General features: G+C 37.2%; 1 protein-coding gene across 1 annotated transcript in view; it reads left to right on the top strand.

Moving 5' to 3' along the window:
* The window catches only part of cacna2d3 (calcium channel, voltage dependent, alpha2/delta subunit 3), a 60870-nt gene that overhangs the window by 15884 nt on the left and 17694 nt on the right, over positions 1–27292 (top strand). Inside the window, exons 5-17 of the mRNA XM_036560109.1 lie at positions 6243–6405; positions 8309–8440; positions 9219–9279; positions 11168–11318; positions 11776–11850; positions 12033–12122; positions 16677–16790; positions 19473–19551; positions 21052–21185; positions 22365–22382; positions 25139–25210; positions 25296–25376; positions 26062–26136. Of these exons, the coding sequence (XP_036416002.1) occupies positions 6243–6405; positions 8309–8440; positions 9219–9279; positions 11168–11318; positions 11776–11850; positions 12033–12122; positions 16677–16790; positions 19473–19551; positions 21052–21185; positions 22365–22382; positions 25139–25210; positions 25296–25376; positions 26062–26136 (1245 nt within the window). The remainder of the gene's footprint in view (positions 1–6242; positions 6406–8308; positions 8441–9218; positions 9280–11167; positions 11319–11775; positions 11851–12032; positions 12123–16676; positions 16791–19472; positions 19552–21051; positions 21186–22364; positions 22383–25138; positions 25211–25295; positions 25377–26061; positions 26137–27292) is intronic.

Here is a 27292-nt window from a genome sequence, read left to right as displayed (position 1 = left end):
ATAGATAGATAGATAGATAGATAGATAGATGGTTCTTAAAATATGATTCTTCAAGGGTTCTTTAGTAGAGGGATTGGTTCTATTTCGAACCATAAGTTCTATATAAAACCTTTTCATGCTTATTTTTTTTTGTCATGGTGAAATGGGTCTTCAGATTGATGAAAAATGTGTTGTAAATGGTTCTACATTGCACCAAAAAGTGTTCTTCTATGATTATGTTATCAAGTCTGTAACAATAGAAGAACCTTTCAGGTGCTATATAGAACCATTTTCAAAAACCTTCTATACAGAACCATATGCAGCACTTTCTTCATCAATCTGAAAAATAGAGTTCTTAATTGTGCTCTAAAAGACATTAAAATGTCAGTGTGTAAAATATGTGGTAAAACAGGTGAATGAAAACTGAAAATTTTACAGACTATTTTCCTGTCTGTAGTTTTAACTGTGTTTACAAGCACTTTCTGTCTGTAATTGTTTAAAGGGCTCATATCATTGAAAACCTATTTTTTTGCTTCTTAAATAGAGTTTGATGCAGTATGTAAACCTGGTTAAAGTTTCAAATTTTCAGTGTATATATTTAATTTATAATTTATAAATTTTCCTGTCAAAAATCATTTAATTTACCTTTATCCTTCTGTTTAGCTGACAGCAGTTTAGCTCCGCCCACTCACACAGAAGAAATGTTTCAATCTGGACTTCTTGCACACTGGATAGCCAATAAGAACATAGCTCAATTACATATATATCAGTCTTAAAGGCACTGTAACAAAAACAGCCTGTTTCAGCTCTCTAGTTACGGCATAGGACAGTTTCAGCTCTCTAGTTACAGTGCAGGACAGTTTCAGCTCTCTAGTTACAGTGCAGGACAGTTTCAGCTCTCTAGTTACAGTGCAGGACAGTTTCAGCTCTCTAGTTACAGCGTAGGACAGTTTCAGCTCTCTACTTCCGGCGTAGGACAGTTTCAGCTCTCTACTTACGGCGTAGGACAGTTTCAACTCTCTACTTACGGCGTAGGACAGTTTCAACTCTAGTTACAGCATAGGACAGTTTCAGCTCTCTAGTTACGGCGTAGGACAGTTTCAGCTCTCTAGTTACGGCATAGGACAGTTTCAGCTCTCTAGTTACAGCGTAGGACAGTTTCAGCTCTCTAGTTACGGCATAGGACAGTTTCAGCTCTCTAGTTACGGCATAGGACAGTTTCAGCTCTCTAGTTATGGCATAGGACAGTTTCAGCTCTCTACTTACGGCGTAGGACAGTTTCAGCTCTCTAGTTACAGAGTAGGACAGTTTCAGCTCTCTAGTTACAGCGTAGGACAGTTTCAGCTCTCTAGTTACAGCGTAGGACAGTTTCAGCTCTCGAGTTATGGGGTAGGACAGTTTCAGCTCTCTAGTTATGGGGTAGGACAGTTTCAGCTCTCTACTTACGGCGTAGGACAGTTTCAGCTCTCTACTTACGGCGTAGGACAGTTTCAGCTCTCTAGTTAAAGCGTAGGACAATTTCAGCTCTCTAGTTACAGCGTAGGACAGTTTCAGCTCTCTAGTTACAGCGTAGGACAGTTTCAGCTCTCTAGTTACGGCGTAGGACAGTTTCAGCTCTCTACTTACGGCGTAGGACAGTTTCAACTCTCTAGTTATGGCATAGGACAGTTTCAACTATAGTTACAGCATAGGACAGTTTCAGCTCTCTAGTTACAGCGTAGGACAGTTTCAGCTCTCTAGTTACAGCATAGGACAATTTCAGCTCTCTAGTTACAGCATAGGACAATTTCAGCTCTCTAGTTACAGTGCAGGACAGTTTCAGCTCTCTAGTTACAGCATAGGACAATTTCAGCTCTCTAGTTACAGTGCAGGACAGTTTCAGCTCTCTAGTTACAGCATAGGACAGTTTCAGCTCTCTAGTTACAGCGTAAGACAGTTTCAGCTCTCTAGTTACAGCATAGGACAGTTTCAGCTCTCTAGATACAGCATAGGACAGTTTCAGCTCTCTAGTTACAGCGTAAGACAGTTTCAGCTCTCTAGTTACAGTGTAGGACAGTTTCAGCTCTCTAGTTACACTGTAGGATAGTTTCAGCTCTCTAGTTACAGCGTAGGACAGTTTCAGCTCTCTAGTTACAGCGTAGGACAGTTTCTGCTCTCTAGTTACAGCGTAGGACAGTTTCAGCACTGTGACATGAACAGTTCTCTAGTGACAATACAGAAATTCTGCAAATCACTTTCACTGAAATCCTTTCTTCACCTTGAAGTTACTACGCACCTTCAGAAACATGAAACTAATCATGTTTCATGTATTTCTGTTAAACATGCACCTGATAGTTCACCCTAATTCGTTATCTGTGTGACCTTGCTGTATGCAAATACACTTCACCCATCTCCAGCCTCCCTCTTGATATGGTCCAGATATGTGAAGTTTTAGTTTTGGTGTAAATTCTGCGGCGTTCTCCGTCCCACCCCCACCGCAGAGACTAAGATTAATGTGTTCTTGTGGCCGAGCTCCGCTCCGCTATTCTGGGGATAAATGGAAAATTCACTGGAGCAAAATACGTTTGGAGTAATGGTGGTTCCCTTCAAATAATGAATTCATTAACACATTCTTTCTCCACGAATAAATTCAGAACGTGTCATAAACTCTACATTTTCAACCCAGAGGAATAAAATAAGAGAAAGCCGCTTAAGGCCCTCAACTTTCTGTATTTGTATAAGCTTTTAAAAGCAGGGGGTTGGTGACTTTCAGTCAAAATCACCATGTCATATTTGCGATTATGAAGCTTCTACGTCCGAGCATTGAAGTATTTTCACTGTTCCTATCTGATCAGTATATCACTTATATATATATATATATATATATATATATATATATATATATGGTTTAATAACTGCAGTAACCTCACAAAAACATGAAAATGATATAAAATCATGAATTCTGTCAAATGAATGAGGCTGCAGAATACAGCGCTATAGAATTCTGCATAATGTGACAGATAAAATGTTAATCTCTTGTTTTAGGCCTGAATGTCCCTTTAAATATGAGTTGAGCCTTATGCATTTATTTGTCAAAAACATTAAATATATAAAAATAGGCAAATAAACATTACATCGTGGTTGTTCTCAGTGTGTGTTAGCTTAACCATTTTCAAAGCTCACCTCAAGGAAGTCCAGTATTTACAGTTACCATTCAATACCTAGATTATCTGATCAATTCTTCATTAAATTCGATCAGGTGCTGCTGAAATAAATAATTTATAGATGAGCTCTTCTAACATTTCTTTACTGAAAACAGCCATTATATTTACTTTTTACTGTATTTATGAATATTAGTATTTATTCTAACATTATATAGTCTTTTAAATGAAAAAAACATGATAAATAGTTTTAAACAGTTTTTTGGCTGCTGAAGATTTTTACCCAGTACTGTGTTTTAGTGAGACGCAGACTCGTTGGCTGTGTGTGTGTGTGTGAGTGTGTGTGTGTAGTGTGTGGCTATGGGTGTGTGTGTGTAGTGTACGCTGCTCAGCCTCACTGGCAGTGACAGCAGCAGTGCAGAGCAGATTTGCTGAATTTGCACGTCTCCCTGCGCCCAGGATCGCCCAGCCGTGGGATGAGCTGTCATTGCTGGGCTTCAGGCTGATGGCACAACCCCCACTTACCCTTCTATACTGCTCCTTCAACTCCCCCTCTCTCTTTTCCTCTCCTCTCTTCTCTCTTCCTCTCTTCCCTTTTCCTCTCCTCTCTTCTCTTTTCCTCTCCTCTCTTCTCATCTTTTCTTCTCCTCTTTTTTCTCTTCTGTATTCTTCTTCTCTTCTTTCTCTTTTCTTCTGTTCTGTTCTTTTCTCATCTCTGCTTTTCTTCTGTTCTCTCCTCTTCTTTTCTTCTATGTTCTTGTCTTCTGTTCACTTCTCTTTTCTTTTCTCTTCTGTTCTATTCTTTTCTTTTTCTTCTCTTATGTTCTCTTTTCCTCTGTTCTGTTCTCTGCTTTTCTCCCCTGTTATGTTCTCATCTCCTCTTTTCTCTTCACTTTTCCTCTTTTCTCTTCTCCTCTGTTCTCTTCTCCTATACTCTCTTCTCTTTCCTCACATCTCCATTTTTCTCTTCTCCTATTATCTGTTTTCTTCTCTTGTATTTTCTTCTTTTCTCCTCTCTTCCCTTTTCTCTTCTTTTCCCTTTTCTTTTCTCTTTTCTTCCTTTCACTTTTTCTCTTCTCTTCTCTTCTTTAACATATCCATAACAAATGGGTTTGCCGTCATTACATAAGTACAGATATAGACATGCCTAATTTACCCTGCGAATGATGCCACCTTTTGTTCCCACCACTTTTTTGAAATCACTGTAAGTGATTTTACTGTACATTTTAATATAAATGTATTTTGTAAAATATGTTTGGTTAATACGGCAATATATTCTGAAATACATTTTAGTGGGTGTATTTCAGTATGGACCGCAGTGTGTTTAAAATGTATTTTTTAATAAATGAAAGTACATGTCCATATATTTTTGGCTCTCCAGACTCAGCTGTAGGTCAGTTCTGCGCTCAGATCAAACGCAGGAGAGAAACGCTCTAAACCTGCCGCTGGTTTCTCTTCTGTTCCTCAACAATGATTTCAGCGAGTAGTTTGAATGTGGACGTAACGCAACGCACCGCGGCACATTTTAAGAATCTGATTGGCTGCGAACGCTTCTTATTTGCATATTCCGTCGTGCTAAACTGCAGCCCGCGCGCGCACATTTCAAATTCAAATCTCAACGGAAACTTAACGGTTCCTCTCAGCGAACTCGTAGCTAAAACGGTACAGCTGAGGGAAAAGTTTAGTTTTCGGTACTGTTATTCTCACAGCTGCCGTCCTGAGACATTAACAGACCTTTAATAATGTATAATTATAACTCTGATAAACTGATAATCAGTTTAATCTCACGTTTATCGTGTCCAGCAGCGAATCTTTGTGAATTTAGCCATCTAGGCTGGCTGAGCTTATCCTTGAAAAGTTCAGTACTGAGGTAAGTTAGGTTTAAACTGATGAAAAGTTTTTTTTTTCGTTTGGTGTTTGAGATATTACCTGTGACAGCAAGCAGATAGCTTAAGTTAGCTGTTAGCATTCACATTTTAACACCTAGTCTGCACATTAGCTTAGGTTGTGTTCAGTGTTATGGAAGGGTAAGGGTAAAGTTATTTTTCTGTATCTCCAGTGCATTCTCTGTATGCTACACACTTTAAAATGGTTCTTAAGTGGTTTTTTAGTAAAGACAGTGGTTCTGTTTCAAACCATGAGCTCTATATTTTCATTTCATGCTTAAATGGTTCTTTGTACGGTGAAACAGTTCTTCAGATTAGATGGAGAACGTGTTGTTATGGTTCTCTGTGCAGCCTTTTTGAAAATGGCCAAAAATGTTCTGTTATTTTTACATTGTCAAGCTTGTAACACTATAAGAACCCTTTTGGTGCTGTAGCTATAGAGCCCCTTTCAGAAGGTTCCGTATAGAACCATATACTACACATTCTCCATTTATTTTGCAGAGCTATTTAAGCATGAAATGGTTCTAAAGAGAACTCATGTTTCTAAACATTGCCCTTACTAAAGGACTCCTAAATAACCATCTTTTCTAAGAGTGTAGATATAGAGCTGGCTAACCTGTACCTATAACCTGTTATATTTATTCAATTAATGTTACGTATACTGAAGTAAAATTTTACTGGATTTGTGCTTTGCTGAGTATTTTCATGATGTTATGATGATACTATAACTTATCCTTACATAGGTTATATAGTTATATCAGTGAGGAAAGTAACATGTTACTTCTGTTAGTTTGGTTTATCATCTGTACTGCTCTGTGATTGGTCACTCCTCTGACTTCTGAGGTTTGTCATCTTACGTTAGGATCCAAAAAGAGAAGGACAGAGCTTAACAAACTGAAGTTTCTATGCTTATAGGTGCTGGATAAACCAAAAAGTTACATGGCAGTTTTATAAGTCACTTAGTACTTAAGTACCTGTTTGACCTGCTACTTCTGCTCTTCTACTCAAGTACTACACTAAGTTCTTCTTAAGCTAGATTTATTCAGATTTTTCACTGCACATATTAAATTGTCATCCAAAGAGAAGCCTTGGACAAACTGACCTTTTAGCAAAATGCCTTTCAGACTTTACCAGTTGTTTGTAATTTTGGTAAAAACTCACTTAATCACAAATCACATTTTTGCGATTGAGTCTTTCTTCATTATACTGTTTGTGTTTGTGTGTTTTTCCTGTGCAGTATGAGTACTTTAATGCAGTTCTGATAAATGAAGTGGATGAAGATGGTAACAGTGTGGAGTTGGGCGGAGAGTTTATCCTGGAGCCAAATGACCACTTCAACAACCTGTCTGTCAACCTTAGCCTCAGTGTTGTCCAGGTGCCCACCAACATGTACAATAAAGGTGAGCTGTAAGCACAGCACACACTTGTTTCTAAAGAGTGGATATTCTACGGTCTTGTTTTTTTTTTAATGGGGATGTATATATGGGTCAATTACGAGGTTTTCAAAAATTCGTTTTTAAAAATCTCATTAAAAGGACATGATGTGCATTTTTAAATCTGCATATATATTTACAGTTATATCTATATGCGTTTTATATCTTAAACATAGTTAATGCTATCAAAGTTTTTAATTACCTATTGCCATTATTAAAACTGTGCTGTTTTGATTGCACCATTTGATCTTTGACTAGTTGAGCCACCTGACTTTTCAGACTAATTTCAGATTAAATGAGCATCAACTTAGACATCCATGGACACCTTTGTCCTTGAATTCGAGTTTATGCTTACATTTTTGTTGACATAAATAAACAATATTATAATAATTACAACTTTTCATGGTTTTCCCGAGGTCAGACCACCTGATATAGTAAACTGACCCGTTCTAACCATGACTCAAAAATGATTTTTTTTTCCAAAATGTGCAAAAAGGCTATTGCCCTTAGCATTGCATTATGAAGGTCACTTTGGGTCTTCTTTATAATGCAGTACCCTGGCCCCTCTTTTGTAAAGGATGTCAGAATAAAAGTTCTTTGTTTTTGGTTGTGCTGCCTGACATTTGAGGAAGTAAGAACTTGCAGACACAAGTTTTTCAGTGAGTTGAGCACTTTTAAAGTTCCCTTATTTTGCAACATTGAAAACTTTCAAATAAAAGCAAACATAAAGTCATGCCAAACTGTTTTATTTAAATTGTATATAACTAAATTACCCCTTTTGATAGTTTAATTACATATGTGGTTGGATGGTGGCACCACCTTTTTAGACTTTTGGAGGCAAAGAGAAACTAAAAGGAATTTTATATGGATGCACTGAAAACTTTTTGACATAAAAGAGTTAAACATTTTGATATATGTAGTATTTGTTAAATTATTTTTTGGATCTTAACCACAAGATAGATAATGTAAGATAGTAAGAGATCGCTTTTCCATGTGATTTCTTTAAATGTTGAAGTTTTGTGGGTAAGCTTACAGATACCCTTTTACAGAAGAGTCAGTATTTGATGGCTTCAAACAGTTAAAAAACATTGCCAGACTAGATTGTGTTTAATATGAGACCAAATATTCTCTATAAGTCTAGACTCCAGCTAAAACCATCAGTAAAAAACATTATATGGGTCTTTTTTGCAAGGGAGTGCATATATATATATATATATATATATATATATATATATATATATATATATATATATATATATATGCGTGTGTGTGTGTGTGTGTGTGTGTGCATCCTGTTTTTACTACATACAGCTGTGTGTATGTGCCACGTATGTATGGTTCCATGCCCTTACAGGGAAGAAAAACGAGTGTGTGTGTGTGTGTGTAATGGTTAAGGACAGCCACCTTAGGCCACTCATGCTCCACTGATGCGGAGATGATTAGCTTAGTGTCAGCGCCTCTCCATGGGTCAATAACCACCTGGAGACAAAAACCTACAGTCACCCAGAGTGTGAGTGTGAGTGTGTGTGTGTGTGTGTGTGTGTGTGTGTGGCTCGTTCCTCTGTGCCTCTGTTCTGTCTCTGTGTCTTTGTGAGTGTAATGGCCTGTTATTGTGTGTGTTTGAAGTGGTGAATGCAGCACTGAACTCCATTAAAGAGAAGAAAAGGGATGAGGTGATTTAGTGTGCGTGCTCTTTGTGTAGCGATCGAAAGAGTGAAATTAAGGTCAAAGTTCAAATGTGTCTCAGACTTTACTACTAATGATGGTGTTAACAGACATCTTTCTTTCTTTCCTTCCACTTTTGCTTTCTCTCTCCCTCATCGCCCTTGTTTTTTTCTCTTTCTTTCTCACTCTCCCCTCTCTCTCGTAGATCCTGATATAGTAAATGGTGTCTACTGGTCAGAGGCTTTAAACAAAGTCTTTGTAGATAACTTTGAAAGGGATCCCTCACTTATTTGGCAGTATTTCGGAAGTGCCAAAGGTTTCTTCAGACAGTACCCAGGTGAGCAAAGATGGTGTGCTAGTGTGTGTGCCTTTAAGCTTGTGACTAAACTCACTGATGTCGAGTGATTTTGCTAATGTTGTAATTTTACAGCTCATCAGAGAGAGAAAGTGTTCTGAATATTCAGAAAACGTATTAAAGCCACAGAGCAATAAATGCAACCACTGAATTATGTACATTGTAACCATCGTTTATATGTGCTCACAAAGGGAAACGCTGCAAGTAGAGGCATTTTGGACATGTTCTACCTTTTTTTTTCATCAGATTGTAGACGTGAGTTATTTAACAGCAGAATACAAATATAGATGTAACATTAGACAAACATAAATATCTAATTTCATGTTAGTGATGTTCCCTATAACTACACAAACTAAAGACTTACATATCACTTTCACAAGAAAACCTTGCATCTTCATTTTTTGTCATTGTTAACTTTTTTGCATTAAATGAAAACTCTAGCTTCCCTTTACACTGTGTTAAAATTATATCGTGAACAGACCAACAGAAATAATAACTTCCATTAAATGTTGCAAATGTTTTTTTATTCTCCTGTAAAGTTACTATTTTGAATGTGCAAGGTTTTGTTCAGACAGTGATGATATCCATATATATGAATATTATTACTCTCCTACTATAGAAAAATATTTTCTGACCATACAGGATGATTTTTCTTCCCCAGGACATAAATAAACATTGTTTTGCTTATAGTGTATATACATTGAAACTGAATGTAACTAATAAAAAGATAAACATACAGTCTGTGGCCTTCTTACTGCAGGTGTGAAATGGCATCCGGATGAACATGGGGTCATCTCGTTCGACTGCCGCAACAGAAAATGGTAAGAACCAGAATTTTCTACGCTGTGTTTTAAAGCACGTGGCGCCCCAGGGTTAGCTCTGAGTTTACGGTCTGGCAGCATGATGATAGGACATATTGCACATTTTAGTAGAGGCATGGTTATTGTTCCCAGGCCTTTTGTCAATGAGGTACTGAATAGCAGCCTGTTCCAGTAATCAGGGATTTGATTTGGACTTTAATAGCATTTATTGGCTTCCCAGCAGTGGGATTGCTCAGCCATCACTGTTATAAGGTTTTGTGTGTCTCATTCTGACGCTTTGACTCTGCGACGCAATGATGAAATGTCACGCTTTGATGCTTTTGGGAAACAGGGCCTGGGTTGATGTCATTTCCTTGGTCTGTTGAGTTCACTCTCATAGTCAGTGTCAGTATCGACTGATGCCAGCAGAAAATGGTGGATTGGATATTGGAGAAAAGAACTAATCTGATCTGATTCTGTGACAGATTTTGCCTGAAATATTGCTTGAAGTGCAATATGACATAAAGTAAGCATGTGAAAATAACAGTAGCAACATACAGCCTAACTTCAACTTAAGAACAATAAGTAGCTAGCTAAATATTATACTAGAATCATAATTCTTTTATTTTAAATGAATCAATTTTGCAAGTTTTTGAGTGATATTGCCTTGTATTTGTATAAGCGATGGTGTTGGCTGTGTATTTCTTCTTGTAGGGTAGCAGAGTGTTTAGCAGGGTCATGGTAAATAAACAGTTCTTTAATTAATGTTTTATAAAACATATTCTTTAAAGTGAAAAAATCTAATTACTATCAGTATCAGCTGTTTAGAAAATAAAAGGTGATGTTATGTCAGCTCTAGCTTTTGCATGTACGTATACTTGTATTTATTTATGTATTTGTTGATTTAATAATGAGTAAACAGCTACACTAACTGTGCATATTTCTTTTTATTCAGACAAGTTACTTGTGACATGAATAATTGGATACGTGCTGAGTAGCGTATGAGTGAATGGACACATGATTAATGATGTTAACTGTAGGCATGTATCCATTCACTCATACGTCTTATTCTACATTATTTATATTTATTTATGTGCTCATACATCTTAAGATATGAGCAAACAGATGAACTACAGTTAATGTTACAAAACATATGATCTACTATGATATATTATAAAGGATCATAGCCAAGCTAAACATTATGTAAGGAACTGATTGAAGAAGAGTACGCCATTACCAGAGAAATGCTGAAGCTGCTAAAGCTCCTTTTCAGTACAGCGATCTGTATTTGCGCAGTACTTTGTTGAGTGTACACATTCTGCAGTGGTTAACCTCAGTTTCAGTTAACAAAACAAGGCTCTCATTTTCTTCTAGTGAATGAAAAAAATGCTCAGAAAATGTGGGGTTGGGATTTACCTGCGCTGCTGAAAGACGCTTGAAAGAGTCATTAATCATTATAAGCCACAAACACTGTGCAATGAACGAAGCATTTTTTTTCATGTAATGCAGCACCTAAAAAGTGTTCTTCAATTCTCATTTAAACAGGATCAAAGACATTTATTCAAGAGTAATTTAAAAGAGCATAAAACAACAGCTATAAATTGAATGACATATATTGGTTGAAGTATTACTTAACAATTATATTTTATTTTACAGGATGAAAGATAATTTTCACACATCATAATTTCACCTGTGTCTGTAATTAGAATAAATGAATAAAATGAAAGAAATAAAAATAAAATGGTAAATGTAAAAAAGTAACTATTTCTGTTATTATACGTAATCATTAATTGCAAACGTTACACAATTAAAGCTAGTTAAAGCAGTTTAGATCAAGTAAAGCATTTTTCACAGTATTTCAGCAGGCTTTATCTGAACAAACTGAGTTTTATTGACGTTTTCTTCTCAGGTACATTCAGGCAGCAACCTCTCCAAAAGATGTGGTCATTCTGGTGGATGTAAGTGGCAGTATGAAGGGTCTGCGGCTGACCATCGCCAGACAGACTGTTTCCTCCATACTGGACACACTAGGGGATGATGATTTCTTCAACATCATCGCTGTGGGTAACGCTGAGGAAAATCAGTCATTTGATTATTGATATGGCTGTAATATTGGCCGGCTGGGCAAATAGTGTTCAGAATAAGTTGGACCACATTTCACTGTCATGGTGACCAATTATTTAATTCTGTGTTGAGACACACAGACCTTATGGTGAAGTTTTTCTGCTCTTGCAGAATGCGTAGGTAAGGGATTAAGTATAAACAAAAATAATAACAGAAAAAAGGAAAAGCCAGTGTAGATAAAATAAATCTTGAGTAGAAAAAACTAACACAACATGACGAATCTTTGCAGTAGACTGTAAAAAGTGAAACGTCTCAATATTTGTTAAACAAAATAAAGTAACCGATCTCAGTTTTGAAAAATCCTAAATAATCCTAAAGTCTTAGATGTGATAAACTGAAGAGGTGACTGTACTTCTTTAATAGAGAAAACTGAAATTGTATTTGTTTCTGCAGTACAATCAGGAGATTCATTATGTGGAACCGTGTCTGAATGGTACGCTAGTGCAAGCAGACCGAACCAATAAAGATGTGAGTCTCTCTCTCTCACTCTTTCTCTCTCTCTCGTATTCCACTCCCCTCGATATCTCTCTCTCTCACTTTCTCTCTCTAATCTAATAAACGATAACAGCTCCTTGTGTTTTATTGCCTAGTAATGAGTGGAGAGAAGCTTGATAGCAGATTAAAGAAGTGTTTATTTTCTTCTGTATCAGCATTTCCGAGAGCATCTGGACAAGCTGTTTGCCAAAGGCATCGGCCTGCTGGGGGAGGCTCTTGCAGAAGCTTTCACAATTCTCAGTGAGGTGACCACACACTTTCTCTAAACACTCCTTTTCACTCTGCACACTGGACTGATTCTCCACATACTCACTGAGTGCAGCTGTGTACACGACAGTTATACCTGAGCATTGTCCAAATGGACATATAAACTTGATATAGTTGCATCAGTGCAGTTCAGATAGTAATATTAGTAACATATTTATTTGGGTAGCGCCCGTCTCACACCCAAATAAGAAAAAAAAACCAGTCTAATTAAGTACAGACTTTACATTACAGTGTAAAATAATCCTTTAAACAGTAGAAGCCTGGCAGCAAAGTTGTTTGTAGTTATCCAATTGCTGTGAAAATCCTTAAATTTACAGTAATTAAAGCACTTCATATTTTCAAGTACAATAATTTAGCATTTACTTATTTTACTGAAACTTTACTCGTTTGGACATGTTGGGAAAAAATGTTTTTCCACATTTACTGCTAAAAACAATGTAGAATCTACAACACACTAAAACTAATTGTGGAAAGATGTCCTTATTTTACAGTATACATAAAAAAGAGTACACTATAAAAAATGTTTGTTTAACATAAAAGAGTAAGTTAATTAACATAAAATAATAATTTAAAAGAACAGTTCTTTTGTGTTACATTCTGTTGAGGATTAATATAAAATAAACATTTTAAGGCAGCCTGGTCACTTAATGTTTTATTTTAAAACTCCAGATAATATATTACACAAAAATGTGATCAAAGGTATTTATTCAGGATTAACTTTGAAGAGCATGAAAACAACAGGTTTGAACTGAATGACATTTGATGGTTGAAGTATTATTATTTAACAAAACATTATTTTACAGGATGAAAGATCATTTTCACACATCTGAACTTCACTTCTGTCTGTAATTTAATTAATAAAATGGAAGAAATAAAAGGATATTTAGAATACTAGGCTATGAAATTAATTATGATTATTAACATATTATGTTCATTAATAGCAAAAGTTACACAGTTAAAGTTAGTTGAAGCAGACTAGTTTGACTGAGTTTGATCAAAGCTTTTGATTTTGTGTTTTGAGGTCCAGTGTGTGTCTGGCAAAGTGGCCCATGAAGTCACATTTCTTTATCTCTGCACTTTAAAATGTACCTGTAATTCAGAGAATAATAGCATCTCTCTTACTATATAAGCACCAAAATATGCTCAGTTTCACCTATAATCTAGTCAGTGAGTCAAAAATGATCCCAGATGTGTTGTTCTACAGTATTTCGAATTATGCTGCAGTGTAGAGTGTGTATGCGTGTGTGCATGTGTATGTGTGTGTGTGTGTGTGTGTGTATGTATGTGTGTGTGTGGTTGTGTCTGCGGCTGTAACGCTCCGGCGGCGTCCCGTTTACGTCCCCCTCTCTGCGACACCTCTATCCCACACTGTGATTAATAGCAGTAATTAAAAACGCTGATTAACAGGCAGAGTGGAGAGAGCACAATGGAGAGGAGATAGTGGTCACTCACTCTCTTTATCTCTCTTTTCTCAGGCCAGGCGGGGAGAGGGGGAAGAGAAAGAGGAGCGAAGGTGGGGGGAGGGGCGAGAGAGGTGCAGAGACGCTGGAGAGAGAGTGTTAGAGTGAGAACAGAGAAAGTAATAGAAATGTAACATTTACACAGTGGAGAGGAGGAAGAAGGGAGAAGAACAAGTGAGGGTGAAGAAGGAATGAGGTGGAGAAAGGGAAGAAGAGTGAAGGAGAGAAAGAAAGGAGGAGGAGAAATAGAAGGAAAGTGAGGGAGAGACAGAAGGTAGGAGGTGGAGAAAGGGAAGAAGAGTGAAGGAGAGAAAGAAAGGAGGAGGAGAAAGAAGGAAAGTGAGGGAGAGACAGAAGGGAGGAGGTGGAGAAAGAGAAGGAGAGGGAGAGAAGGGAGGATGTGGAGAAAAAAGAAGAGGGAGAGACACAAAAGAAAGGAGGTGGAGAGAGGGAAGGAGAAAGGAGGTGAAGAAAAGAAAGAGAGTGAGTGAGAAACAGAAGGTAGGTGGAAGTGGAGAAAGAGAGAGAGAGAAAGGAGGAAAAGAAAGATGTAGAAATAGGGAGAGAAAAGGGAGAATGTGGAGTAAAAGAATCAGAATGAGGGAGAGACAGAAGAAGAAAAGAGAAGGTGGAGAAAGAGAAGGACAGTGAGGAAGAGAGAAGAAGGGAGGAGGCAGAGAAAGAGGGAAGAGTGCGCTGCGTCTATTTGTCACATTCATTAAAGCAAGGTAATAAATATGGTAATCAACAAGGCCAGCAGTGGGACATTTTAAAGGGACGAGTGTGTGTGTGTGTGTGTGTGTGTGTGTGTGTGTGATCAGGCCAGTAGTAGAAAAGTTTGGAGAGAGGAAGCTTTAAACTTTTCCAGTGATGTTGTGTGACGGAGTGTTCACTGATTCACTTTAACTGAATGCAGAGAATAATTTATCCTTTACTTTTATTCCTTTAATAAACCGTTTTATCGCAGTAGAAAGCACACTGAGAAGAGTATATGCAGAGATCCTGTAAGGAACTGGTGTCTGAAGATAAAGGCTTGTTCCCATCTTGTTCAAATCAAGATAAAGAATAAAAATTACAGCAGATATTCAGTAACTATATGACAAGTGCATTTATACTAAAACACCAAAACATAGAGCAAAGCGCCAAGAACTGGTACCTTTACTGACACAAATGAAATTGGTAGTTGATGGTTCTAAGATCTTGTGCTGACTGTCCTTAGATTTAATTACATTTTTTTTATTTTTAATCTCTTACTCCGTCCGTCTCCTTCTTTTTCTCGCTTCTTCCTTTTGCCCTCTCTCCCTCCCTTACTCTACCTCTATTTCTCCCCCTTCTTTCTTCCATTTTCTCTCCCATCGGTCACCTTCTCTTTCTTTTACTCCCTTCATCTTCTCCCTCCTTAAGTTTCTGTCCCTCCCTTACTCTGCCTCTCTTTCTCCTCCTCATTTTTTCCATTCTCTCCCCTTCAGTCTCCTTCTATTTCTTTTCCTCCCTTCATCCTCTCCCTCCTATTTCTTTTCCTCTCTTCATCCTCTGCCTCCTTAAGTTTACTTTTTTCTCCTACTCCTTTCTTCCATTCTCTACTCCCTCAGTCTCTTTTTTCTCTTCCTCCCTCCTTCTCTTCTCTCCCCCTCAGTCTTCTTCTCTTATTTTCTCCTTGCGTTGTCCTTTCTCTCCCTCCTTCAGTCTACTTCTCTTTCTCCACTACTCTTCCCTTCTCCTTCTTGCTCACTTTCTGTCTCCAATGTCTTTCTTTGCTTTTGCTTGCTTTCTTTCTTTTTCAATGTCCTGCCCACTGTGAAGGTTTGAAAACATTCTGTAGTGGGAGGAGTATCAGTTCAGAAAAGACACAACTGCAGTGTATAATAGGTGCATTTGTATCTGCTCTACTTGCTTGTGTGTGTCTGTTTGTGTGTTTGTGCATGTCTGTGTGTGTGTGTGTATGACAGAGACAGAGAAAGAGAGAGAGGTTTTCAGTGGGTGATGATGTCGTCACTCAGATCGCTTCGTTTCTACGTTCTCTCTGTCATGGGTCAATAAGCCAGTTAATTACTGCGATGGATCTTAATCCATCAGATTAATGATCATTCCAGCCAGGCTGAGCTCAGGCACAGATTACCACAGTCCTGATGGGTAGGAAGCTTCAGCCGCAGGCTAGATTACAGCTGCCAAACGCACACTACAGTACAGCATCAGGAGAGTTTAGCTAAAAACCACAATCACACTCAGTCCGCATTAGCTGCATGGACTTAACATTACGATGCTTTTGGGAATGTCAGACAAAAAAGGGTCAAACAGTGTCACTTATAGTTCTGGGTGTATTAATAACACTGTACAGTATTAGGGTTGTCAGTATCAGTTGTACTAATAATCATGTAATCTACCAGCAGATCAGGCTAAGCCTTAAAAAAACCTGGAAGAATCCAAATTTTGAAGCCATTAAAACAATTCCAAAATATATTTATATTAAAACACTGTGTGCCAGAAAATGAAAATAAAGGGGTGTATCAGCCAGGCCCCATTTCTTACTGTAAGAGAGAGCAGTAGAAATTTTTAAAATATACAGTTTTATCATGTAAACTTACAAGTAATCACTGCCAGTTCATAGATAATGAGAATTTTAATCCTTTTTTTGCTTTTACACAATTTTGCAAACATGCACCTGCCTCTTTCACATACTGCTGTACTGTACATTCAGTATTGCATTTATATTTATTAGCTATACATAATTAAAATCTGTTCCTGCATGTTCCTGTTGTTGGTTTAAAGAAAACAAAAACTCTAAATATAAAAAAAAAAAACATTTTGTTTTCATTGGACATTGTACAGTTTTATGATTGCTCGTATTTATATGTCAGCATCATCATTTACCAAATATAATGATTTTTTACATACATGCTAGAACTTAATAAATGTTTTCTAAATTCCTGAGTTTAACAGCCATACTGATGCCCATATTTTTTTTTACATGCTAGCTCTTATCAGTTAAAAATCTCTGTATCTGTGACCATAGGTGTCTTATTGGAGTGCTTATTGGCGTGTCTGTATGTGTGTGTATGTGTGTGTGTGTAGTTTAATCAGGCAGGCCGTGGGAGTGTGTGCAGTCGAGCCATTATGCTGGTAACAGATGGAGCCACTGAAATGTATGACGACGTTTTCGCCAAGTATAACTGGCCTGAACGAAAGGTGGGCTACTCATTCACAAACACATTCAAAACTGCCAAAAAACACCTCACATAGCAGTCTGGGGGGTCATTTTTGTTTTTCTTGTAAATTCTGAAATATTTTCCTGCCTCTGCTATGTTGCTGCTTGGCAAGGCATTTTGCCTTTTTCTGATGGGGATATTTTGTTCATTTGAGACATTTCAACTGTATAAGGTTGTTTAATTTCTGTTTCTGACATACTGAGAAATTGAGGTGTGTTTGTGGTGCACTTTTCACAATCCGAGCGCCTGGAAGGCTTTACTGATGTGTTGGAAATGCTGACGCCACCATCAGGTTTCACATCATGCCCCCAAGGCTGCAGAGTGAAATATGGCAATTTAAGACATGTTCTCAGTCAATTTCAGTCACCAGAAAAGTGCACCTAGATCATTTTTATTGAACTAATTTGTCAAGCTAAGTTTGAGTGGTAAACATTTTTTGTTGATCCAGCTCAGTTCTTTGCTGTCTTCACAGAGTTCTTTCTTTCTTTCTATTTATTTATGTACAGTTTTGCCCCTCACCCCCTATGTAGTCTGTCAGCCAAGACATTCAGTGTTTAAAGTTTGCTTTTTTTAGTTTTGCCCTGGAGCTATGAGGCTAATGTGGCTAACAATAAAGGAAGCTAAAAGCACTTGTAAGCATGGTGCTAACTGCATGCCTAAATCATCACACATGCCTCAGAATTAAAAACATATTTGAAAGTAATTTCAAACAGACTTGCTGCATGGCTCTTCATCTATTTAAAAAGGACAAAAAAGTTTCACTATAAATAGGAGGAGCAGCCATCTTGAAGCCTGAGTTTTTTCATACTTTTGTCTGTGTTTATAGGTAACAGTATGTCATACAGTGTCGAACAACTCCAACTCCACACGGGTTGCAGCAAATCTTTGATTAAAGTATTCACAGTGCTAATCGATGGCTGTAAGCTTCCATTATTTGTTAGTTACATTTGCCTCCTAGCTGTAGTACTAAAACTAAACAAGCAGACTTCAGACAGCAAATGTATCTTGATTGATTGAGTATGTTTAGGGTAAGGGGCAGGGCTGAAACCAGGATCCAAATTTTAGTGAGATCCATTCTGCAGAAAAGAGTTATATCATATGGCACTATACTATCAATACGCTTACAGTGAACTTTCTCTTGCTTGTTGAGGTTTGTTATGAGTAGGTAATGCAAAACAACTTAAAACTGAACTATAATTAAGTTCTTGTTTGATTGCGTAAACTGATTAGCTGTTGCATTTAGGCTGTAGCATGCTTTAGCTAGTAACATTATGATTAGTCTATATATCGCTACTGTCAGAAGAAAACCTCATATCTCCATTTTTGTTGTTTTTCAGTTTTTGACAGAATTTGAAAATGTTGCTCTTTACATTATGTGTAAGTTTCATGAAGAATGGACCAGAAGAAACATCTCAAAATTACTTGGAAAAAAAGTCTGGTTCCATTGACTTACTTTATTTTGTCCTTTTTCTGTAAAGGTACCATTTTGGAGATACAAAGTTTTCTTCTGACAACAGTGATATTCAACAATATACAAATACACAACAAATTAAGTTAAATGCAAAGTTATTTTAATTCTTTAACTGCCCTCTTAAGCTCACATTTATTTCATAGTTTCTCGCATGAACTCTCACTTTTATGTTATAAAAAAGTTATTTGTTAGCATATAGTATGTGTGCTGCATACCTGTACATCGTAACAAAAAGTCCTCCTGCTCTGGGCAGCGTAGCGCCTTGTGCAGAGATAAACACATAGGGCAGTCACATTTATGAGCAAGCTGCATCTTCTCTGAGGTCAGCCAGTAGTGTCACTGCTGATTGGGCAGGTTTGCTATAAAAGCTTTTCTGCGCAGCACGCTGCACAGCACGCTACACTCCGCCACCACTTGGTCAGGATTTGTCCACATTTCCACTACTGAGACTACTGGAACTACTGAGGTCTGGACATCAAAGCTAGTGACCCCCATGTTGAGGGGGAAATTATATAAATTTGACTTTCTGATGGCAACGGCTTTAGAAGAAAAAGCAAAAAAATGAAATAAGGGCAAGTCGAATGATTCAAGCAAGCCATCTGCTGAAAATTTAACCTGATAAACTGAAATTTTCAGTGGAATAAAGGAGACCCTAGTGTTTGGAGTGTTTTTCATACAGCATTGACGTGAACATGAACAGGGCACACTCACAGTGTGTGTCTCTGACTCTCATGTCCTGATCAGTGGGGGGTGAAATACATCTTTAGGCCTTGCAGAGTGTGTGTGTGTGTGCTGTATGTGTGTGTGTGTGTCTGTGTGTGTGTGCGGAATGATGCATGCTTGCGAACATTGCAATGCTGCTGTGCTGTAACTGCTCCGAATGAGCTGAAATCAAAAACCATTTATACTGGACAGACAGAGGCAATGTAGTGGGAAATAGAGGGAGCTGGAGAGAGAGAGAGAGAGAGAGAGAGAAAGAGAGGAGGGGAGGAGTGACAAAAGGAAGACGGAGACATAAAACCAAGAGAATGCGATTAACTGTAATGGAGGATTTAATCATTGACAAACATGCATGGAGGGAAAGGGAAAGAGGAGAAGGGAAGTGGAAAATATACAGAAAATGGATAAAGGCAAAAGGAAAGATAGTAGACGTGGTAGTGTTTTGAATAAATGCGTTTTCTCTCCACCTAGGTACGCATATTCCCTTATCTGATTGGACGAGAGTCAGCCTTTGCCGATAATCTGAAGTGGATGGCCTGCGCTAATAAAGGTTTGCACACACGTTTAGCTCACACCACTTCAACACATATTCATTGAAAGGGCCGATATCCTTCGTTTTTCTTTGTTTTTTATTTATATGGATTTTATTTTTTTCTCATATGATATTTGTGTGGTTTTGTGTACAAAACAAGTATTTGTAGTCATTATTTTCCAACCTCTCTTTATCCCTTCCAATTAAACAGGCTGTCTTTGAAAATGTGCCTCATAAACATGTGTTTGTTATGTGTTCTGATTGGCTGATTTAAAAAGCAGTTCAGGGTGAAACACACCTTATTACGTCAGAGTGAATCAGTGGCGCTAAGCTGCTGTAGGCTGAATTTACTGATTCTCGTGACATCACTAAAAACAAATCAAAACAATTTAAAATAGACAAAAAACATTTTTTTACGTGTAATATGGGCCCTTTAATTAAATCTTACATTTAATTTGTTCCATATTAAATTCGACTCCTGAGCAGTACTCTGTAAGTGCTGTGTTGGACTGAATGTTCTCTGAGCCACCCCGCTGCGGCGCAGCTTTGTAAGTTTATAGGTTGCTGAATTGGCGCGAGGGAAACTGCGGCAGGACTGACATGCAGAGGTCAAAGGTCAAGTGAGCCTAAATCACTCTTCCTGTCAGCTTCGGTCCCCCGGCTGCTGTGCTGATCACTCCCATGTGCCTCCGTCACGGACGGCTGGACTCAGAGACACGGAGACACTCACTCACTCACACACGCACGCACACACATTTTCTCACTTACACTGCCTCATTTGGCACCTGGTGCCTCTGACTTAATTTTGAACACAGAGAAATAGATTAAATACTCATGTTGACCTTACAGTATTTACTGGTTCTTGTGAAAATTTTTGCTGTGTATTTTCCTTACTGCATATGTTTTTTTACATGGTGTGCACAGCTGTGTATGCCTTTGAGAGCATTTGTTTGTTTAGAGGTGTCTGTGTGTTTGCATTTGTTTATAAGGACTGTGCAAAAGTTTCAAGCATCAGAGAAAATTCTATTTAAAACACCTTATATCTCGGCAGTGAGCATTTATTTGCTCAGAAAAAAATAATATTAGAATAAAATACATGTATCATTTATACATCATGCGGCAGCGTGGTATAATTTGTAGTTATTATTCAACACCTGGTCTTTCTAATTGATCTTTTATTAAATTAATTGAAGTGTGCTGGCGGTAGATTAGTTCAAATCCATGCAATGACTGGGTCTTTGAAGAGAAATCTGGAACCAAAATAGGGTTTTTATAATTAGGTCATAAGACATCAACTTTTTTAAAACAAGAAATTCTTACTTTTTTACATCATAACGCTTGTTTGGATTAATTATAACATTAAATTTGTTTTTATTGGCAAAAATACAGTCAGTGATGAGATGGTTTTAAACAGTTTCCTTAAGCACCTAAGACTTTTTTACAGCACTATATGTAAATGTTTTTATGTGTATAATGTATAAATATAATTGTATAAATTTATAATGTTTGTGTGTGCAGGTTATTTCAGTCAAATTTCCACCTTGGCTGATGTTCAGGAGAACGTGATGAGGTACCTGCACGTCATGAGCCGACCGAAAGTCATCGACCATGAACACGATACAGTGTGGACCGAGGCTTATGTGGACAGTGCCGTAAGTACACACTGCGTGTTGGTACAGGCGTGCTTTTTCTGTGTGTTTTCATCATTACATCTAGAGATGCACTGATCATGAATTTGTATGGCTGATTGTGATTCCAGTTTCTTTACAGCCAGCTTGGCTGTTGGCTGATTTTTACAGCTGATTTTTGTTAGCTTTTTTTTTTTTTAACCTAAAGCTCACACCATGTGGGCTAAATGAACACAAGAAACACACTAGCACATTTCCAGTTGTTATATAGTTTACATTATTTGCTTTTTATTTAGCTAAACTGGCATTTTAAATTTATAAATGAAAAAGCATTTGCTCATTTAAATATGGATCAAATAAACAGGCATCTGGCTGTTTCGCACAATGAGTCATATAATTATATGTTTTGATGCAGCAGCAGCATTCAAATACAGTGCTCACGTTATTTACGTCATAAACAAATAAGTAAATAAACTGAGCATTTTGTGATTAAGCTTTTGGAGCAAAAATCTGCCAATTCCGATCATGCATCCTTAATTACAGCACAACATTGTCTACATTTTGTCATTATTTGTACTGTATAATAACTGTAAATAGGATATTGTACAGTATGTAACTCCAGTTTGTACCTTTGTGTTTGCACCTGTGTGTGTGGGGTGTACATAACAATTTATTTATTCACTTATATATTTTCATTTTAAAAATAGTGTTTGTTGGATATCTTAGAAATTGTCGCTGTCATATCAAAATCCTGAAACTCCTTTTTTGTTTTTTGGATTATTTTACACCTTTAAAAACTGCTGTTGCCCTTAACAGTGTCTGAACATTTAAAAGACCAATAGAAATGCTCCAAAATTATTTGGAATAAAATTTTTATATATTACAGTTAAAAATGTTTGTTACGATAACGATGGTACAGTACAGTATGTAGTGTGCATGTTTTAGTTTGTGTTTGGGCGTGTATATATAATTTTGTGTGTTGTGTGTAATCTGTGTGTAGAAGCATGATTCTCTCCACCGCCTCTTCACTCTGTGTAAATGATTGCGCATTAGTAGCTTCATTAGCTCTGATGTTCACTCCCCTCCATCTGACACGCAGCACGACATGCTGCTGTGCTGTAGATGGAAGAAAAAAATGCTTGTTTACTGTTTACACAATGCCACTTTACTTCAAAATGACGTTTTGCTTTTTACTCTCCGTAGCTTGCTCAGGCTCATAAGGTAAAGCTTATCTTGCATTTCGGGTTTGAGTCTTCATTCTGTGCCATAGACACTTTGCTGTCTGATGTAAATATATCAGCACTACCATTCAGAAATTTAGCTAAACGTCTTTGGAAACATAAGACCAATTTTGTTGCAGACACATGAATTAAACGATTACATGCTGGTTTTGTGCGGATTCAATGATGAACAGAGCAGTAGATGATTCTAAAATCAATGAGCCTGTAGAACAAGTGATAAATAAAAAAAAATAATATCCAAAATGAAGTTCTAGTAGAATAATTTTCCAGAATGTTTCATATTCCAAAAGTGTTAATCGAATGTCAAGGCAGAAAACTTGGTGAAATATTATATATTTATATAATATTTTTAAATACAAATATATTTATATTAAAATTCATATATTTAAATGTGTAATTACATTATTTATTGTCATGAAACAACTCCTTGTTAAACTTAAAATATTGACAAATCATATATAAAAAAATACATTTTAATGATTAGTTTGTAATATTTCAATCTACACAATTTAGGTTATAATTGAATAAAATAAAAAAAACGAACATTACACACTGCTGTTGTCTAAAGGTGTTATTAACAAACAATAAATAAACAAATGTTACTCACCACCACCCTCTAAAATTTATTACAGTTCAAGCCTAAAGTGGCCCAAATGCATTGATTGGCTATAAAACTTGCCAGCTATCCATATTCAGTATCTCTCAGCAGATGTCAGACACAGCTTAAGTTCAGATAAACAAACATTACTCAAACATCAAATAAACAAATGTCGGTCACCGTTGCCCTCTAGTGGTTACTACAGTACAAGCCTAAAGTCTAAAGATGTTATTAACGTCAAATAAACAAATATTACTCACTACCGCCCTCTAAAGGTGTTATTAACAAACATCAAATAAACAAACATTACACACTGCTGCCCTCAAAAGGTTATTACAGTACAAGCCTGAGGCCTAAAGGTATTATTAATATCAAATAAATAAAAGTTCTGTCTTAAATGTATTTGTTTGCTTTCTTGTATTTGCATGTATTTTCCTCAAGTCAACAGCTGAAAAGTAAACATGTGACTGAAAGCTACACAACTGCGGTCAGGTCAAATAATTGCAATCAGACGATTATGAAATGATTGTGACAAGCCTGCTTTCCAGACTTTGGAACGCTACGAAACGGTGCTGTGTGCATTTGACTACTATAAGTAGTAGATGTGTATAGATGTGATTCAGAGTGGTAGAGAGAGTGAGAGAGTGAGAGAGAGAGTGGGGGGAAGGGGTTTCAGCTTACTGAGTGTATGGAGTGTTGAAACACAAGCCGTCCTGTCCTACAGCTGATAAAACTCATCATTTTACACACACACACACACACACACACACACACACACATACAGCCTCCCCCCATACACTTTTATACCCGCACTATCACACTTGTGCACCTGAGTGTCCAACGCTTATACTCATTCATATATGCTCTATCACATGCATGCAGACACACACACCAACAGACACACACACACACACAGTTGAGGGTTGTCCTCCAAGAGTGCATGTCGTTGTATCTCGGCCAGTGAGACACACCATTCATCACTTTGTGGATCATTGCCCTTTATCTCCTAAAGCTGTAATAAAACTGACACCAGAGCAGAGAGGCCAGTGAGAGAGAGGGAGAGAGGGATGAAGGAGGGTGAAAGAAAAGGAGAGGTAGGAGGGAGCACAAGGTCGTTTCCCAGAATGCACTCTGGGGGTAATTCAATATCACTTAGTTTCCACAAAGTACAGTCTCACCTGCCCCAGTGAATAAAGGAAGATCATGACAATTTTTTTTTTGAAAGTCAGTGTGAAAACTTCCCTCCATTTCCTTCTGCACTGTGACATATTTACAAGTGAAACACGGTATCAGCGAGGGTCTCTGAGCAGAGCCTTTACTTTTAATGATAGGTAAGAAGGTGGCAGCATGATTATTAATATTATATTCATTTTCCCCAAATGCTGGTGATCAAAGATTACTGAAAAAAAAAAATCCTTATAAATGGTATGATGAATCATGCTTAATATCACAGACCAGGAACATGAACTAACAAGGTAAAAAAAAGGTACATTTTTTATTTCAAGTAAATTTATATTATATTACATTATATTACAAAGTTTCGTTCCTTCTTCAAAGTGTGTATTTCTTCTGTTGGTTTGTTTATTTGTTCTTTCTTTGTGAAGTATTTGAAACGCAAATGTAATGTAATATATTACTATTATTATCATTGTTGTTTTGTTGTTGTTGTTACGGTTATGGTTTTTTAAATGATACTGTAATTTCTTTTCAGTAATTTAGCTTTCCTCTTGATTTACTGTCATAAAAACGGGATTTCTGTTTTTTAGAATTCTGGGACATGTACAAAAATGATTGAATTTCAGTCTGAATTTGTTTAGTCTGACTTAGACGTCAGAGTAGGACTGGATAATGTGGAGAGCGAGAGGGAGAGAGAGAGAAATACATCGTTAGAAAGAGTAAGAAGTACAGTAAAAGTAAACAAATTAACCAAAACATCTAAATATGGCAAAAGTTATATATCCATAATTTTATGAATAGGAATATTAACTATAATAGGAATAGTTAGGGTTATAACAATAATTGGAATAATCTTTCTGTCCTGAACTCTCTCCTCTTGTCATCTCTCTCTCTTCTCTCTTCTCTCTCTCTCTCTTTCTCTCTCTCTCTCTCTCTCTCTCTCTCTCTCTCTCTCTTTTCAGCTTGGAGTAAGCAAAGGCCCGAACCCAGTGACCACAGTGGCCATGCCGGTGTTCAGCACTAAGAATGAGACAGTAAGCTGTGTGTGTGTGTGTGTGAGACAGTGTGTGGTGTCAGTACATTTTTACAGCTAATCTCTTCTTGGCTTTTCCTCTTCAGAAAAACCAGGGTATTCTTCTGGGTGTGGCAGGCACAGATATTCCCATTCAGGAGCTGATGAAGACCGTCCCTAAACACAAGGTAATGTTCACACATTTACACCAGAGATGCTCACACTAATGAATAGAAATTATTGGTGACACTCTAATTAAAACCTGTGGTAGTTACCATCCTGTAAAAAGACACTGGTTTTATTTACTTGTTATCAGCCATGTTACCATCTTTGGTCTAACTGTCCCCTCAACAAAAATCACAATTTATTTTTTGAATAAAATGTTGCCATAAAAGTTTGCCATATATCTTCGTAAGCGAAATCATCCTAAATCTGGCCAGTATGTTTAACATTTCTTATTATGCGATTGTTGCAAGAATATTATGATTCTTTTTTTCTTGATGTTTGTAATTTTGGTTAATTTCGTCTAGAGACTGACAGAATTTTTGCTTATTTCAAGACATATAGCCAAAAAAATAATGCATGAAAACAAAATTTTGTGCCAATAAAGTAACAATATTTGACTAGACACAATGACTTGAAAGAAATAATAATAAAAAAAAGCCTAAATAATGTTATAATTTTAATACAGAAATCCAAAAAATGAACAATATTAAATAAATTTGTGTATTTAAGATGATTTCACTTGCCAATATATATTTTTTGCAGTGTGGAAAAATGGTGCATCGTTTCAGCAAATGTGTCTTAAAACTGAATTTGATGAGAACTGACATTTATAAAATTGTTATACATCTTTTTCATTCTTTTCCCCAGCTGGGAATACATGGTTATGCATTTGCCATCACAAACAATGGCTACATCCTCATGCATCCAGACCTCAGACCGCTGGTAAGGAATCTTGCTGTGGTTGTGCTTTTTGGAACTGCTCATCCTACACACAGACGATGACGTTGCACGACTATATATTTTTTGTAGTTGTTTATTCACTACAAATGCACAGCAGAATCACCAGGATTACAACCTACAGCAATAACCTTGAAGGGTCCATATCATAAAAAATCTGATTTCTCTTTCTTATTTGCACAAAGAGGGTTTAACATGGTATGTAAATATATACAGAAAATAAGCTGCAAAATTAGACTCTTTTTATCATGATTGTGATGTCACAACTTTGGAAACATTTACATACGACCATTTAGTCTATATGAGCTTAGCCACCAGCCGCATTCAAGTGGTGTGGAATGTTGTTCCTGCAGACAGTGTGTAACGGTTTAGCTCTTTTTGGCTATTTGGGATGTAAATGGATCATTGCAGCCTTCCTAAGAATCCTCATATCTGAAAGGATCCCAGAATTTTTGCCAGTCAAAAAGTAGCTTGTTTATATATGTCAATCTTTAATACGTAGTAACAAATACAGTTTGTTTACTTCTAAAGGAAAAAGGAGAGGCTGGATAACGATAATGTAAAAATGAATTACTTGTGAAGAACACACACAAGAAATAGAATATAGGCCCTTTAAAAAACTCACTTTAAATCTGTGGGCTGTCATCCAACAATGGTGATTTTGTTCCAACAATGGTAGTTTTGCCTTAGATATGCTTGTACAATACTGTAATGCACCTGTTTAAAACATGGCAACTGACTGCAGTTAGCAAAACTCTATTGCTCAAAAAACTCAAAACCTAAATTTAAGGTAGGAAAATCCTTGACCAGGGTGTAGTGTGCGCACGTGGGAGAGTGCTGGGTGGAGGCGGAGGTGCATGCTGGAGTTGTAGTTTGTAATGCGAACCCTTTTCCTTTGATGTATTGCATGCAGGAGTAAAAGCTCCTTCAGGTGCCTGCCAGGTCTGGGCTAAAAGCCGAGGTAACACAGAGACCCTCCTCTCCTAACGTTCAGTCACTGTGTACGACTGTGTGTGTGTGTGTGTGTGTGCGTCTGTTACCGTGTTAGTGTGGCTACAGTACGTGCCGCTATGTGTATCAGTGTGTGTTCGTATACACGTTATGTAAATCACACCAGCCTACACACAGCCATGCTGAATAT

Source organism: Colossoma macropomum, unplaced genomic scaffold (genome assembly GCF_904425465.1).
Source record: "Colossoma macropomum unplaced genomic scaffold, Colossoma_macropomum, whole genome shotgun sequence".
Classification (NCBI taxonomy): Eukaryota; Metazoa; Chordata; class Actinopteri; order Characiformes; family Serrasalmidae; genus Colossoma; species Colossoma macropomum.
The sequence above is the reverse complement of the archived record's forward strand: the minus strand, read 5'-3'. Positions and strand labels throughout refer to the sequence as shown.